The sequence below is a fragment of the Salvelinus fontinalis genome, chromosome 4 (genome assembly GCF_029448725.1).
Source record: "Salvelinus fontinalis isolate EN_2023a chromosome 4, ASM2944872v1, whole genome shotgun sequence".
Lineage (NCBI taxonomy): Eukaryota > Metazoa > Chordata > Actinopteri > Salmoniformes > Salmonidae > Salvelinus > Salvelinus fontinalis.
This window is the reverse complement of record NC_074668.1, coordinates 10,631,091-10,648,505: the sequence shown is the minus strand read 5'-3', so window position 1 is coordinate 10,648,505 and position 17,415 is coordinate 10,631,091. Positions and strand designations below refer to the sequence as shown.

The 17,415-nt window shown below is 46.7% G+C and overlaps 1 protein-coding gene across 2 annotated transcripts in view; it reads left to right on the top strand.

Annotated features, from left to right (window-relative positions):
- LOC129853067 (glutamate receptor ionotropic, delta-2) overlaps positions 1 to 17,415 on the top strand; it is a 691,695-nt gene that overhangs the window by 378,358 nt on the left and 295,922 nt on the right. For both annotated transcript variants that reach the window (XR_008759076.1, XM_055918729.1), the window contains exon 4: positions 8,156 to 8,361. Coding sequence is in view for 1 of the 2 variants with exons in the window: in XM_055918729.1 (XP_055774704.1) it covers positions 8,156 to 8,361 (206 nt within the window). In the remaining variant the exon portion in view is untranslated. The remainder of the gene's footprint in view (positions 1 to 8,155; positions 8,362 to 17,415) is intronic.

The following is a 17,415-nucleotide window of genomic DNA, read 5'->3' as shown; positions in this document are numbered from 1 at the left end:
CAAAATATTTACATATATATTTGAAATGATCCAAGGTAGCTAGTCTGTACAGTGTTTGCTGTTTTAATATTTATAGAGCTTGATTTTACTGAGAGAGAGATCATAAGTTATGACAAATGTACACTTATTGGCAGTAATGTACAGTGTTTATTTTGTGTACAACAGTACTGTGTGTCTAAGACTTTGGGACATTAAAGTTCATCCTATATTATAATTATTGTAAGCATCTCAGTTATCCGACAGAAACAGAATGTTCATCGGAGTATCTGGTGATCCATGTGAATGGTGCCAGTTTGACAATTCCAACATACATGGTCTGATCAAATCAAATCCAACTATATTTAAAGTGCATTTAAAATCGCAACATCATTTACAGTAAAACAATTAAGTAGATTTTTAAAAGTACAATTTAATAAAACATTCTGATTCTATATATAACACTCTGGGAAGGTATTTTCTAAATAGTCACCAGTTCCTGGTGAGCAGCTGTGCCATGAGCCTCAAATAATATATATATATATTTAATCTCTATTTAACTAGGCAAGTCAGTTAAGATCAGGGGCAGAACGACAGATTTTTACCTTGTCAGCTCGGGGATTAAATCGAGCAACCTTTCGGTTACTGGCCCAACGCTCTAAACGCTAGGCTACCTGCTGGTTACTGGCCCAACGCTCTAACCGCTAGGTTACCTGCTGGTTACTGGCCCAACGCTCTAACCGCTAGGTTACTTGCTGGTTACTGGCCCAACGCTCTAACCGCTAGGCTACTTGCTGGTTACTGGCCCAACGCTCTAACCGCTAGGCTACTTGCTGGTTACTGGCCCAACGCTCTAACCGCTAGGTTACCTGCTGGTTACTGGCCCAACGCTCTAACCGCTAGTCTACTTGCTTGTTACTGGCCCAACGCTCTAACCGCTAGGTTACCTGCTGGTTACTGGCCCAACGCTCTAACCGCTAGGTTACCTGCTGGTTACTGGCCCAACGCTCTAACCGCTAGGCTACTTGCTGGTTACTGGCCCAACGCTCTAACCGCTAGGTTACCTGCTGGTTACTGGCCCAACGCTCTAACCGCTAGGCTACCTGCTGGTTACTGGCCCAACGCTCTAACCGCTAGGCTACTTGCTGGTTACTGGCCCAACGCTCTAACCGCTAGGCTACCTGCTGGTTACTGGCCCAACGCTCTAACCGCTAGGCTACTTGCTGGTTACTGGCCCAACGCTCTAACCGCTAGGTTACCTGCTGGTTACTGGCCCAACGCTCTAACCACTAGGCTACTTGCTGGTTACTGGCCCAACGCTCTAACCGCTGGGTTACCTGCTGGTTACTGGCCCAACGCTCTAACCGCTAGGCTACTTGCTTGTTACTGGCCCAACGCTCTAACCGCTAGGTTACCTGCTGGTTACTGGCCCAACGCTCTAACCGCTAGGTTACCTGCTGGTTACTGGCCCAACGCTCTAACCGCTAGGTTACCTGCTGGTTACTGGCCCAACGCTCTAACCGCTAGGCTACTTGCTGGTTACTGGCCCAACGATCTAACCGCTAGGTTACCTGCTGGTTACTGGCCCAACGCTCTAACCGCTAGGTTACCTGCTGGTTACTGGCCCAACGCTCTAACCGCTAGGCTACCTGCTGGTTACTGGCCCATCGCTCTAACCGCTAGGCTACCTGCTGGTTACTGGCCCAACGCTCTAACCGCTAGGCTACTTGTTGGTTACTGGCCCAACGCTCTAACCACTAGGCAACCTGCTGGTTACTGGCCCAACGCTCTAACCGCTAGGCTACCTGCTGGTTACTGGCCCAACGCTCTAACCGCCAGGCTACTTGCTGGTTACTGGCCCACGCTCTAACCGTTAGGCTACCTGCCGGTTACTGGCCCAATGCTCTAACCGCTAGGCTACTTGCTGGTTACTGGCCCACGCTCTAACCGCTAGGCTACTTGCTGGTTACTGGCCCAACGCTCTAACCGCCAGGCTACTTGCTGGTTACTGGCCCACGCTCTAACCGTTAGGCTACCTGCTGGTTACTGGCCCAATGCTCTAATCTCTAGGCTACCTGCTGGTTACTGGCCCAACGCTCTAACCGCTAGGCTACCTGCTGGTTACTGGCCCAACGCTCTAACCGCTAGGCTACCTGCTGGTTACTGGCCCAATGCTCTAATCGCTAGGCTACCTGCTGGTTACTGGCCCAACGCTCTAACCGCTAGGCTACCTGCTGGTTACTGGCCCAACACTCTAACCGCTAGGCTACTTGCTGGTTACTGGCCCATCGCTCTAACCGCTAGGCTACCTGCTGGTTACTGGTCCAATGCTTTAACCGCTAGGCTACTTGCTGGTTACTGGCCCAACGCTCTAACCGCTAGGCTACTTGCTGGTTACTGGCCCAACGCTCTAAACGCTAAGCTACCTGCTGGTTACTGGCCCAACGCTCTAACCGCTAGGCTACCTGCTGGTTACTGGCCCAATGCTCTAACCGCTAGGCTACCTGCTGGTTACTGGCCCAACGCTCTAACCGCTAGGCTACTTGCTGGTTACTGGCCCAACGCTCTAACCGCTAGGCTACCTGCTGCCCCAAATAATAATCATAATAATAATAATAATAGTATGTCCCATGAGCCTCAAATCTCAGCCTAAACATTTCCGCTGCTTAGCCTTTCAGATTTACAGGGAGACATTTCTTTTCCGAGGGAAAATTATGAAGATGTATTTTCTGAGGGAGATTTATGGTGCGAGGCAACCTTTGTAATGCAGGTGTGTTGTGAAGCATAGTAAAAGCATCAGCCACAGAAGAGATGCTGCAGCTACTCTGGGATTGATGGAGGCAGCCTGAGACCTGTACCTCACTCATTCTGCATGTAGCACAGACAGATACACACACACGCACACGCGCACACACACACACACACACACACACACACACACACACACACACACACACACACACACACACACACACACACACACACACACACACACACACACACACACACACACACACACACATTAAATTACTCCTAACCCATCCACAACTGTTTGACTATATGTGATAAAGTGAAAATCTGAGCCCCCCACCGACCCTAACCTGACACTAACCCGACCCTAACCCACTAATATAGAAAATACACAGTTCCCTTTTTGGTCATTTTTGCCTCAGTGGATCGACGTTAGCATTTGGCGATTGGCGTGTATTTGGCGTGAGTACATTTAGAAAATCTATAACAAGCATTTCTTGTTGGACAAATTCAGGTTTCGCCCATTTGCTTTTGCTTGGTTCTTAGTGAATACACCACAGGAGTTTGCCTCAGGACCTTTACATGGGAATGCCCATTTCTGCTAGAATTGTGGGAAATAATAATTTCTGAGATATTTGGACAACATTGCTGTGTAGAACTGAGTAAATCCATACATATACACACATATATATATATATATAGCCTGGGAAAATGAACAAACAGAGATGTGTTGGTACGAGGCACTTTCAATCAGTGAGAAAATACACAGGCGTAATTACAATCCACATTAGCGTCTTCATTATCGTTAGTATTGAGAGAGGGGGTGCGGCGGTCTAGGTCTATACACTACTCTATATGCTATGATTCACAGCTCTACAGCTAAGAGAATGTCTGGGGATCATCCACTTAACCTTGGTGCTGGCTAATTTAATAATTTAATCCCAATCTAGTTATATTATATATACTGAGTAAATCCATACATATACACACATATATATATATATTTATATATATATATATATATATATATATATATATATATATATATATATATGCATATATATGTGTGTATATGTATGGATTTACTCAGTTATACACAGCAATGTATATATATATATATATGTATATATATATATACATTGCTGTGTAGAACTGAGTAAATCCATACATACATATATATATATAACTAGATTGGGATTAAATTAGCCAGCACCAAGGTTAAGTGGATGATCCCCAGACATTCTCTTAGCTGTAGAGCTGTGAATCATAGCATATAGAGTAGTGTATAGACCTAGACCGCCGCACCCCCTCTCTCAATACTAACGATAATGAAGACGCTAATGTGGATTGTAATTACGCCTGTGTATTTTCTCACTGATTGAAAGTGCCTCGTACCAACACATCTCTGTTTGTTCATTTTCCCAGGCTGTATTATTCTCCTGTAGTCTCCTAATGTAAACCAGGGTGACAATAACAACAATAGCACCAGTGGCAGCCTGGCGTGTTGCCGGCTGGGGCATTAGTGTCACTTCTCTATCGAGTTGTAATGGTAATGAACAACTCACATTAGCAACACTCTTTTACTTCCTCACTATTCGATATCCGTCTCCCTCCCTCCCTCCTCACCCATACACAGTCACGTTGTAAACAGCAGCAGCCCAGCTGCCGACCGAATGGCGTGTGCATCAGCAGGGACCTCTGGGTATTCCTCCCTCCATGTGTCATGAAACGTTTCCCGAAATAAAAAAGACAAGCTGGTGTGTGGAGTCCGAGCCCCGCCCCCCACAGCCCTCTCTGAAAACCGTGGCGACACAGGGGCCTATAAGGAGACACTTCCTGCATGTTCTCCTCCCCTCGTCCTCCGCATGGGCATCTCTCCAGGCCAACTCTCACCCTCTGAACTTTTGACCCCGACTGATGATGTCATCCGTAACTGGATCGTTCATCAAGTCATCTGGCTGTGTGTTTTTTCCTGTCCCTCTGTGTTGGTTGGTGCTGTGTATATTCTCCCTAACACCTTACACCATCGACTCAGCCCAGCATCTAATGAGGTGCAATTCATCTGTTAATTGTTTAATGATGACAATGACAATGAGGCAATGTCATCATTTGTTCACATCAACTACATTATTAGTCAACTAATTTACACCATATAGACAGTGGCTTCAAACGGTTTCACAGCCCTTGACTTATTCCACATTTTGTTGTGTTACAGCCTGAATTCTAAATTGATTAAATAAATTTAAAAATCTCACCCATCTACACACAACACCCTATAATGACAAAGTGAAAACATTTTATCAGAAATGTTTGTACATTTATTGAAAATGAATATTCACACCCCTGAGTCAATACATGGTAGAATCAATTTTGGCAGCGATTACAGATGTGTCTTTCTGGGTCTCTAAGAGCTTTGCAAACCTGGATTTTACAATAATGTGCACATTATTATTTAAATAATTATTCAATCTCTGTCAAGTTGGTTGTTGATCATTGCTAGACATCCGTTTTTACGTTTTGCCATAGATTTTCAATCAGATTAAAGTCAAACTGTAACTACAGTAGGCAACTCAGGAACGTTGCTTGTATCTCCAGTGTATATTTGGCCTTGTGTTTTAGGTTATTGTCCTGCTGAAAGGAGATTTTGTCTCCCAGTGTTGGAAAGCAGACAAAACCAGGTTTTCCTCTAGGATTTTACCTGTGCTAAACTGTATTCCGTTTCTAATCACTGTTCAACCGTGGGATCTTAGAAATAATTGAACGTGTAGGGTACAGAGATGAGGTAGTCATTCAAAAATCATGTTAAACACTATCATCGCACAAAGAGTCCATGCAACTTGCTATGTGACTTGTTAAGCACATTTTTACTCCTGAACTTATTTAGGCTTGGCATAACAAAGGAGTTGAGTACTTATTGATTCAAGACATTAGAGCTTTTCATTTTGTATTAATTTGTAAACATTTCTAAAAACATAATTCCACTTTAACGTTATGGGGTATTGTGGGTAGGCCAGTGACCAAACGTCTCAATTTAATCCAAATTCAGGCTGTAACAAAACCAAATGTGGAACAATCCAAGGGGTGTGAATACTCTCTGAAGGCACTGTATATGCAAAGCAACACTATAGCGCTATAGAAGTACATAGTCGGCATTGGTATACCACGGAACCAATTTATTCAGAGACCAAAGCACAACTTTTTCCCGCAATTTCTGAATCAGTGCCACGCTTTGGAAGGCACCTTTAAACTCATGTTTGGTGAGAGTTGGATTGTGCATTCCGCCAGTGACCCAGCTGCAGAATGGGTTTAATGAAGGACTGCCCTCCTAGCTGAGAAAGAGAGGGTGGGTAGGGAGAAAGGGAGGGAGGGAGGGTGGGTAGGGAGAAAGGGAGGGAGGGAGGGTGGGTAGGGAGAAAGGGAGGGAGGGAGGGTGGGTGGGTAGGGAGAAAGGGAGGGAGAGAGAGGGGCAGTGGGGAGAAAAGGAGGGAGGGGGAGAGAGAAAGAGAGAGAGAGTGGAGGGATTGGGAGAAAGGGAGGGAGGGGGAGAGAGAGGGTGGGTAGGGAGAAAGGGAGGGAGAGAGAGAGGGTGGGTAGGGAGAAAAGGAGGGAGCGAGAGAGAGAGAGAGAGCGGAGGGATAGGGTTAAACGGAGGGAGGGGGAGAGGGGGGGTAGGGAGAAAAGGAAAGAGGGGGAGAGAGAAAAGGAGGGAGGGGGAGAGAGAGAGAGAGAGAGAGAGGGAGATAGAGAGAGAGAGAGAGAGAGAGAGAGAGCGGAGGGATAGGGAGAGAGAGATGAGCAGCCAGTCAGCTCTCTGACTATGATTAATTTTAATATGTACCTCTTCAGTGAGACAGCTGCCCACCTCACTGCTGCAGTGACAAATGTACTACACAGGTCTAACTCCAGCACACTGAAAGAGAAATGCTAATTCTCTTCTGTCTATTACAACATTTTTCTACAGGAGCAAATGTGCTGTGATAAAAGTGAATGTGTAATACTATGATTTTGTAGTATACTGTATACCAATAGTGTCCATATTAATGGGGAATGGTGGAATGTGGTCTCCAATAAGCTGTTTCTGAGTTTATTGACATGTCTTTAACTCTATAGACATTTTATCTGGCACTCTGTGTCCCTGTTCGTCAAACTGTGAACCGCCATGTCAGGTGTCAGCACAACAATAAATGTGATGAAATTATCTCTCTTACATACTCTCTCTCGCTCTCTGAATCTTTCTCTCCCTCCCACTCCTCCCTTCTTTCTCTCTCTCTCCCACTCCTCCCCTCTTTTTCACTCCTCCCCTCTTTCTCTATCTCTCCCACTCCTCCCCTCTCTTTCTCTATCTCTCCCACTCCTCTCTATTTCTCTCTCTCTCCCATTCCTCCTCTCTCTTCCTTTCTCTCTCCCACTCCTCCCCTCTCTTTCTCACCTACTCCTCCTCTCTCTTTCTGTCTCTCTCCCCCTCCTCCTCTCTCTTTCTCTATCTCTCCCACTCCTCCCCTCTCTTTCTCTCTCTCTCCCACTCCTCCTCTCTTTTTCTCTCTCTCTCCCACTCCTCCCCTCTCTTTCTCTCTCTCTCCCACTCCTCCTCTCTCTTTCTCTCTCCCACTCCTCCTCTCTCTTTCTCTCTCTCTCCCACTCCTCCTCTCTCTTTCTCTCTCTCTCCCACTCCTCCCCTCTCTTTCTCTATCTCTCTCTCCCACTCCTCCTCTCTCTTTCTCTATCTCTCTCTCCCACTCCTCATCTCTCCTTCTCTATCTCTCCCACTCCTCTCTCTTTCTCTATCTCTCCCACTCATCCTCTCTCTTTTTCTATCTCTCTCTCTACCACTCCTCCGCTCTCTATCTCTCCCACTCCTCCTCTCTCTATCTCTATCTCTCCCACTCCTCCCCTCTCTTTCTCTCCCACTCCTCCTCTCTCTATCTCTATCTCTCCCACTCCTCCTCTCTCTATCTCTATCTCTCCCACTCCTCCTCTCTCTATCTCTATCTCTCCCACCCCTCCTTTCTCTTTCTCTCTCTCCCACTCCTCCTCTCTCTTTCTCTATTTCTCCCACTCCTCCTCTCTCTCTTTCTCTATCTCTCCCACTCCTCCTCTCTCTATCTCTATCTCTCCCACTCCTCCTCTCTCTTTCTCTATCTCTCCCACTCCTCCCCTCTCTTTCTCTCCCACTCCTCCTCTCTCTATCTCTATCTCTCCCACTCCTCCTCTATCTCTCCCACTCCTCCTCTCTCTTTCTCTATTTCTCCCACTCCTCCCCTCTCTTTTTCTCTCTCCCACTCCTCCATCTCTCCCACTCCTCCCATCTTTCTCTCTCTCCCACTCTTTCTCTATCTCTCCCACTCCTCCCCTCTCTTTCTCTCTCTCTCACGCCTGCTCCTACCAATCTCCACCCTCTGCCTCTACCCTCTATCCCCCCTCCATATAGATATCCGTGGGATCCAGGACTTCCTGGACAAGACGTCTCAGCAGGGCATGGACGTGTCGCTGCAGAAGGTGGAGTCCAACATCAACATGATGATCACCAGCATGTTCAGAACCATGAGGGTGGAGGAGCTCCACCGCTACCGGGACACACTGCGCCGGGCCGTGCTCTTCATGAGTCCCGTCACTGCCAAGGCCTTTATCACTGAGGTATGGTGGGAGAGAGGGAGGAGGTCTGACGAAACACACACACACACACACACACACACACACGAATACCACTTACTTTTCTCAACATTATCACTAATATACGTCATGGAGGCAGTCATTGAAACACTCGGACTAATACATCTTAAAAGGTTATTATCTTAAAATGAGGTCATATTGTGCCACTATCAGGCCTGTGACAGGCATCTAGTGCCTTTTTCTGAAGGACAAAGACATCCCTCATGACAGACACTTCAAATGGCATCCTATTTCCTTTATAGTGCACTAGCCTAGGGCCTTTTAATCACGGCCTTTTAGAGTGCCGTTTGGGACACACTCCTCTCTCTTTATCAATGAGAAAGTAGTAATGGGCTTTTCTATATATTTTATTCATACTGTGTGAAACATGAGACAAGTGCAAGTGTAGTACAATGTATAAGGAATATAATTGCTTTACATTTTTAATGATATGGAATTCAAACAAGAAGGGTTAGCTTCTTCGTTAATCCCACGTGGGATTCTGCTCTTCTCGTAATTACAACATGATCTCATGAATCCAACTGGAGGATGGAGAGTGGTGCAAAGGAGAGGAGAGGAGAGTAGTGGAGAGGAGAGTAGTGGAGAGGAAAGGAGAGGAGTGGATAGGAAAGGAGAGAAGTGAAGAGGAGAGGAGAGGAGTGAAGAGTAGAGGAGAGTAGTGGAGTGGATAGGCGAGGAGGGTAGTGTAGTGGATAGGAGAGGAGTGGAGAGTAGTTGAGAGGAGTGGAGAGTAGTTGAGAGGAGTGGAGAGTAGTGGAGTGGAGAGGAGAGTAGTGGAGAGGAGAGGAGAGTTGTAGAGAGGAGTAGAGAATAGTGGAGAGTAGTGGAGAGGAAATGAGAGTATTGGAGTGGAGAGGAGAGTAGTGGAAAGGAAAGGAGAGTAGTGGAGTGGAGAGGAGAGTTGTAGAGAATAGTGGAGAGTAGTGGAGAGGAAATGAGAGTAGTGGAGTGGAGAGGAGAGTAGTGGAGAGGAAAGGAGAGGAGTGGATAGGAGAGGAGGGTAGTGGAGAGGAAAGTAGTGGATAGGAGAGGAGTGGAGAGTAGTTGAGAGGAGTGGAGAGTAGTTGAGAGGAGTGGAGAGTAGTGGAGTGGAGAGGAGAGTAGTGGAGAGGAGAGGAGAGTTGTAGAGAGGAGTAGAGAATAGTGGAGAGTAGTGGAGAGGAAATGAGAGTATTGGAGTGGAGAGGAGAGTAGTGGAAAGGAAAGGAGAGTAGTGGAGTGGAGAGGAGAGTTGTAGAGAATAGTGGAGAGTAGTGGAGAGGAAATGAGAGTAGTGGAGTGGAGAGGAGAGTAGTGGAGAGGAAAGGAGAGGAGTGGATAGGAGAGGAGGGTAGTGGAGAGGAAAGTAGTGGATAGGAGAGGAGTGGAGAGTAGTTGAGAGGAGTGGAGAGTAGTTGAGAGGAGTGGGGAGTACTGTAGAGAAGTGGAGAGGAGAGTAGTGGAGAGAAGAGTAGTGGAGAGGAGAGGAGAGTTGTGGAAAGGAGAGGAGGGTAGTGGAGAGGAGAGGAGTGGATAGGAGAGGAGTGGAGAGGAGAGGAGTAGAGAATAGTGGAGAGGAGTGGAGAATAGTGGAGAGTAGTGGAGAGAAAAGGAGAGTAGTGTAGTTGAGAGGAGAGTAGTGGAAAGGAAAGGAGACTAGTGGAAAGGAAAAGAGAGTAGTGGAGAGGAGAGGGGAGTAGTGGAGAGGAGATGAGAGGAAATGAGAGGAGTGGAGAGGAAATGAGAGGAGTGGAGAGAAGAGAGGAGAGGAGTGTAGAGAAGTGCAGAGGAGTGGAGAGGAGAGGAGAGAAGAGGAAAGGACTGGATATGAGAGTGGAGAGAAGTGGTCAGGAGAGGAGTAGAGAGGAGAGTAGAGTAGAGAGGAGTAGAGAGGAAAGGAGAGGAGTGGAGAATAGAGTGGAGAGGAGAGGAGTTGAGAGGATAGGGAGAATAGGAAAGGAGTGGAGAGGAGAGAATAGAAGAGGACAGGAGTGGAGAGGAGATGAAAGGAGTGGAGAGAAGAGTAGAGTGGAGAGGAGATTAGTGGAGAGAAGAGGAAAGCAAAGGAGTGGAGAGGAGAGGAGAGAAGAGGACAGGAGAGTGGAGAGGAGTGGTCAGGAGAGGAGAGGAGTAGAGAGGAGAGTGGAGTAGAGAGGAGAGGGTTGGAGAATAGAGTGGAGAGGAATGCAATTGAGACGAGAGGAGTTGAGAGGAGAGTAGAGGAAATTAGTGTATAGGGGAGAAGAGGAAAGGAGTGGTGAGGAGTGAGAGTAGTGGAAAGGAAAGGAGAGTAGTGGAAAGGAAAGGAGAGTAGTGGAGAGGAGAGGAGAGTAGTGGAGAGAAGAGAAGAGGAGTGGGAGGGAAGGGGAGGAGTAGAGTGGAGATGAGAGGAGAGGAGAGGAGAGGGGTGGAGAGGAGATGAGATGAAATTAGAGGAGAGGAGTGGATAAGAAATTAGAGGAGAGGATTGGCGGGGAGAAGAGAGAGGAGAAGAGAGGAGAGGAGTGGAGAGAAGTGCAGAGGAGTGGAAAGGAGTGGAGATGAGAGTGGAGAGGAGTGGTCAGGAGAGGAGAGGAGAGAAGAGGAAAGTAGTGCAGAGGAGTGGGGAGAAGAGGAAAGGAGTGGAGAGAAGAGTGGAGTGGAAGGGAGAGGAGAGGAGAGTGGAGAGGAGAGTGGAGAGGAGTGGAGAGGAGTGGAGAGGAGAGTAGTGGAGAGGAGTAAAGAATAGTGTAGAGGAGTGGAGAATAGTGGAGAGTAGTGGAGAGGAGAGTAGTGGAAAGGAAAGGAGAGTAGTGGAAAGGAAAGGAGAGTAGTGGAGAGGAGAGGAGAGTAGTGGAGGGAAGAGAAGAGGAGTGGGGAGGAAAGGGGAGGAGTAGAGTGGAGATGAGAGGAGAGGAGAGGGGTGGAGAGGAGATGAGATGAAATTAGAGGAGAGGAGTGGATAAGAAATTAGAGGAGAGGATTGGCGGGGAGAAGAGAGAGGAGAAGAGAGGAGAGGAGTGGAGAGAAGTGCAGAGGAGTGGAAAGGAGTGGAGATGAGAGTGGAGAGGAGTGGTCAGGAGAGGAGAGGAGAGAAGAGGAAAGTAGTGCAGAGGAGTGGGGAGAAGAGGAAAGGAGTGGAGAGAAGAGTGGAGTGGAAGGGAGAGGAGAGGAGAGTGGAGAGGAGAGTGGAGAGGAGTGGAGAGGAGAGTGGTGAGGAGAGTGGAGAGGAGAGAAGAGGAAAGGAGTGGAGAGGAGTGGTGAGGAGAGGAGTAGAGAGGAGTGTGGAGTAGAGAGGAGAGGAGTGGAGAATAGAGTGGAGAGGAATGCAATTGAGAGGAGAGGAGTGGAGAGGAGAGTAGAGGAAATTAGTGTATGGGGGAGAAGAGGAAAGGAGTGGAGAGGAGTGGAGATGAGTGGAGAGGAGTGGTGAGGAGAGGAGTAGAGAGGAGAGAAGAGGAAAGCAAAGGAGTGGAGAGGAGAGTGGAGAGGTGTAGAGAGGAGAGTGGAAGAGAATAGAGTGGAGAGGAATGCAATTGAGAGTAGAGGAGTTGAGAGGAGAGTAGAGGAGTGGAAAGGGGAGGAGAGGAGTGGAAAGGGGAGGAGAGGAGTGGAAAGGGGAGGGGAGGAGTGGAAAGGGGAGGATGGGATATCAGTGGACGGCACAGGTCCCATAGGTAGTGGTAATAGGGGGTCAGGACATGGCCTGGGGTCTGCTTCGTAACCACCTCAGGGAGCACTTGACATTTCCATGGGTGGAGACGCAGAAAGGGTGCCCTCGAGATGCCTGCTGTTCAATCCTCATCGATTTGGACGTGGGATCAAATTAGGTTTTCGGAGAACTCGCAAGGTAGAATTTATAATCCAAAATGTTTTGGTTGACACATCCTCTAAAGGGATGTCCTGTTTCACAGTGAGATAGCATAAGATGGATACCGATTTGGAGATAAAATTGATGACAAGATTTATCTGGCTTTATCAAGTTTATTTGTTGAAGTAATTTGTTTCAAGAGGGCCTAACAAAATGCATTAGGCTCTTCTGCTAGATGAAAACAGATTGTAGCCAGGGCTCACTACCCCTCTTTTCCTGTGGGTGTGTGCTTGCGTGCGTGCGTGCGTGCGTTGACGGTATATGTGTGTAGTTTTGTAGTGTAACGTGTGTGTGTGCCTACCTGTGTGTAGTGTGTGTGTGTGTTTCTCTAACACAGCAGGAAGGACTGTGAAACATCTGTTTGCTCCACACGCTAGCATAGGCACATTTCTCACCCTAAACAGTCTGTAGACAAACACACACACATAAAACCAACTTCTGTGATTTTATGCGTTACTTAATCCTTTGGTTAGTTCTGTCTGATTGGTTTTATTGCCAACACATGGGCCTGTATCAAATAATGACTAGACTATTTGCTCTCCACTCGCATTGTGAATAAGATCGAGACAGAAGAATCGACTTCCACTAAAAACACATTTTAAGAACATATTCATGATTTGGGTATTATGAAAGTCAACATTTGTATTCCTAACGAATGGATGACTAGATTATTGGCCTGATATGGCCTGATGTTATCGAAATTGAGGAATTACTTAGATGCCTATATGAGAATCCATTTAAAATGAAGTCATTTTAATTATTTATGTTCATGATTAGTGTAAAATGAAGATCATCAGTGAGCGTCTCCAAGGGGATGCACCATCTGTTTATGTTGTATCAATGTGAAGTGGTTGAGACAATGCAGTGGATGCTCTTTAGAAAAGGCTTCTGGACCGATTGCAATACATCTCCAGAGTTTGAAATCCATATCCTCTCAAGTACTTCTTTGATATCTAGAGAGTATGAATTTTGCCATTTGATGTCCTTACTTTGAAATATTAAAATGATCTCAGCTTGAGAGTTTCTCATATCTAAAATGAAATGCTAAAATGACATGCCCTCTTCCTAATAACCCCCCCCCAATATTTTTTTTCAAGATTTCCTCAAAAGAGCAGGCATGAAAACATGCTTTGATGTAGAAATATGATGAACGTAGTGGAGATGTGGTTAACCAAGAGATGCAGAATTAGCTAATATGGACAATAGTTTTTAGAGGACTAGTTACTAGTTTCACTGGTTTGTTGACATGGGGTATGTGTGGGACAGCCACCTATCCCCTACTGTATATAGGGCACTACTTCTAACCAGGGCCTACTTCTGTTAGGAGTAGTGCCCTATGTAGGACACAAAAGCCAGTACCACTGCTGATTTTCATTGTTCTCCTCTAATAAAGGACGGATTTAGACCTGGGACACCAGGTGGGTTCATTATCAGGTAGAACAGAAAACCAGCAGTACTCCGGAACCTCCAGGCACTGATTTCAATACTCCTGGTTTAGGGAACAGAACAGCCACGTTCTTCAACAGAGTGAGAGGGAGACAGAAACTCTCTAAGGGAAGATAGGAGCCTGTTTTGAATGAAGCCAACGTGGAAATGATTTATGACATGCTCACAATGCCTTGAGGAAAACAGTCAGTGACCAATCCATCAATGACCCTATGAATTGTCCCTGGAACTTATCCCCTGGAACGTATCCCCTGAATTATCCCCTGGAATTTATCCCCTGAATTATCCCCTGAATTATCCCCTGGAATTTATCCCCTGAATTATCCCCTGAATTATCCCCTGGGATTTATCCCCTGGAATTTATGCCCTGAATTATTCCCTGGAATTTATCCCCTGAATTATCCCCTGGAATTTATCCCCTGAATTATCCCCCGAATTATCCCCCGAATTATCCCCCGAATTATTCCCTGAATTATTCCCTGAATTATCCACTGAATTATCCCTGAATTATCCCCTGGAATTTATCCCCTGAATTATCCCCTGGAATTTATCCCCTGAATTATCCCCTGGAATTTATCCCCTGAATTATCCCCTGAATTACCCCTTGATTTATCCCTGAATTATCCTCTGGAATTATCCCTGCATTTTTTTAATGTCGCACGAGCCCATTTCTAAGTGATAATGATCCTATAATAAGCTATTTGCAAATTGAAAGTGTGGCACAGATTGGATTTGTTTCATTACTAAATAACCACAGAGTATTTTGGAGATGCTAATGTGTTTCGTTGTTAGGCTGACAGATCCACCACTGTTTCTTTTAATAATGTGATTGATGTTATCATCAGAAGTTGGAACACCCAAGGGAGCGTTTCAAAGACACAAATAAACAGAGACGGGCGTTAATGGTTTTGAAGTTTTTTTGTTATCACAAGATGATTCTCGAGTGCAAATGGAAAAAAGGCTTTCTACTTTTATCGCCATGCTGGATCGTTATCTATGGAGCTCCCAGATAGTGATTGTAGCCCTTCAAGATGAATGCTAGCCATCTAAAAATCCTCTAACATTCCTTTTCTCATTCCAAAATCACATTTTAGAACACAACACTGGCTGGCAAGCTTGTAATCACTCACAGGTCAGAGAAACAAGCATTGTTTGTTTTTTTGTGTTGGGCCTCTCGGTGCCAGCACTCCTTTGGAGAATGAGATAAAAAGATTCAAAAATCTTATTAAAAAGCTGTCTGAAGCTATTTCAAATAATCAAGTTGTAAGACTAACAGATGATGTCTGACAGAAATCCCAAACTGGTCCTGGGAAACTACCAGTGTACTCTATTAGGCTTGTTTTGGACTGGGCGAGTGGAGACTGTTGGCAACTGGGCGAGTGTGAGGTGATGTGTGTATGCAGACAGGCGTGTGTATGTACATACAGTATGTGCTTTGGATGCGAAGTGTGATGTTGACAGACGGGGGCCTGACACTAATGACACTACTAGTCTGGTGGAGTCACTGAGAGGTCATCCAAACAGACAGAGGGACAGACGTTGGGACATGGAAGGAGGTGTCGGGGAGGCGAGGCGAGGGAGGCCGTGTCCTCAGCCGCTGCCTCTCGTTCCATCACTACCAGTGAAGTGTGTGTCCGACAGTGTCAGGGACAGATGTCCGTCACGCTGATGGTGACAGCCTGACAGCTGGACAGGGAGTGTTAGAAAACAGTCTCTCTCTGGAAGATAATTGCTCATAAAGCTGACAACACCAACACAACAGACAGGGCAACAGAGGGGTAGTGTTTCACCTGGCTGTGCTGTATTACAGTGATAAGAAGTCCTGTAGCTCTGTCTGGTTAAGTCAGTACTGTTGTTGTTGTTGTTGTGTGTACCATCTGTATGAGATCGACTCCAGTCCAAGGGGCAGAGAATCAGTCTCCCAGGGCTGTCAGGGCAGACTAGCTGCTGTTTCCCAGTACACACACCCCTACCTCTCTACAATGATTTGGATGAGGTACAGCTAGCTCGGTGTGGGCCGTGTGACTGGTCACTTTATCTCAAGGTAACAGTTGGACGGATGGCCCCTGTCAGACATGCCCTCCTCTCTGCTGCTTTCCCCTATCTCCGTCTCTCTTCCTCTTTTCACTTGCTTTCTCCCCCCCCCACCCCCATCGGTCAGACAGGCAGTCGGACCCTGTTCCCACCACTCAAGGTCGCGGTCTGAGCAGCAGACACACACCACAGGGGTCACGCCTCTCTAACACTTTGTGGGCAACACAGAGAGCTCTGGTTAGACGGAGTGGGGAGACAGTGTTTGGCAAGTGACCACGACATCTTAGTGATGTACATGAAACATGCACCACAAACAGAAAGAGAGAGAGAGAGAGAGAGTGAGTGAGAGAGGCAGGGAAGGAACTAAGGCAGGGAAGGAAATTAGTCAGGGAAGGAACTAAGGCAGGGAAGGAATCAAGGCAGGGAAGGAACCAAGGCAGGGAAGGAACCAGGGCATGGAAGGAACTAAGGCAGGGAAGGAATTTAGGCAGGGAAGGAAATTAGTCAGGGAAGGAACTAAGGCAGGGAAGGAAATTAGGCAGGGAAGGAACCAGGGCATGGAAGGAACTAAGGCAGGGAAGGAAATTAGGCAGGGAAGGACTCAAGGCAGGGAAGGAACCAAGGCAGGGAAGGAACCAAGGCAGGGAAGGAACCAAGCCAGGGAAGGAACCAAGCCAGGGAAGGAACCAAGCCAGGGAAGGAACCAAGCCAGGAAAGGAACCAAGCCAGGGAAGGAACCAAGCCAGGGAAGGAACCAAGGCAGGGAAGGAACCAAGGCAGGGAAGGAACCAAGGCAGGGTAAAAACCAAGGCAGGGAAGGAACCAATGCAGGGAAGGAACCAAGCCAGGGAAGGAACCAAGCCAGGGAAGGAACCAAGCCAGGGAAGGAACCAAGACAGGGAAGGAACCAAGGCAGGGAAAAAACCAAGGGAGGGAAGGAACCAGGGCAGGGAAGGAACTAAGTGGAGCCGTTTGAAATGCATTATTGAAATAGAAAGGGCTGAGGCTGAGAAGATGATTCATCGTGTGTTGTGTCACTCTCTCTACCGTCAACTTTACTGCCATGGTGACAGAGTGCAGGAAGAGTAACCTGTGATAGAGGTGCTATTATTATGCGGAGGAGGTGGAAGAACAGGGGGATGAGACGCTGGAGCGCTTTTGTCCTTACCCTCATGAAGGAGAGAAGTAGGGGGGCAGAGAGGTGATGGGGGGTGGGGGGATGGCTGGAGGGTTGGGGGGGGGGGGGGGGGGGGGGGGGGGGGGCTTGAAGAGGAGGTACAAAGCACATGCAGTAGCATAGTGGAAATGGGTTCTACTTTATTTTACAGTCCTACTAGCCACTGTTATTCCTCTTGTATTTAGAGCGATATGACTGAGTAAGAAATGTGTACTTATTAGTAATGATTTGAAATTATTTCACTAAATTATTCATTTCTTTATAACAATATTGTTACTATCAGGTTAGCTACAATGAATCCCAAAATAACCACGAGTACATTATTTCTGGAAATAATTATCTGATTACCCTGTTACCATGTAAATACCATGTACGCAAAATAACATAATTACCTGGAAATTGTTTTCTTAGAAGACTGTGTTACAGTTAGAAGACTGTGTTACAGTTAGAAGACTGTGTGCGTGCTCACGTTCAAAGGCTCACAACTGCTACTGGTGAACGTGTCGTCAGTTTCCAACCTGCCTTGTCCTCT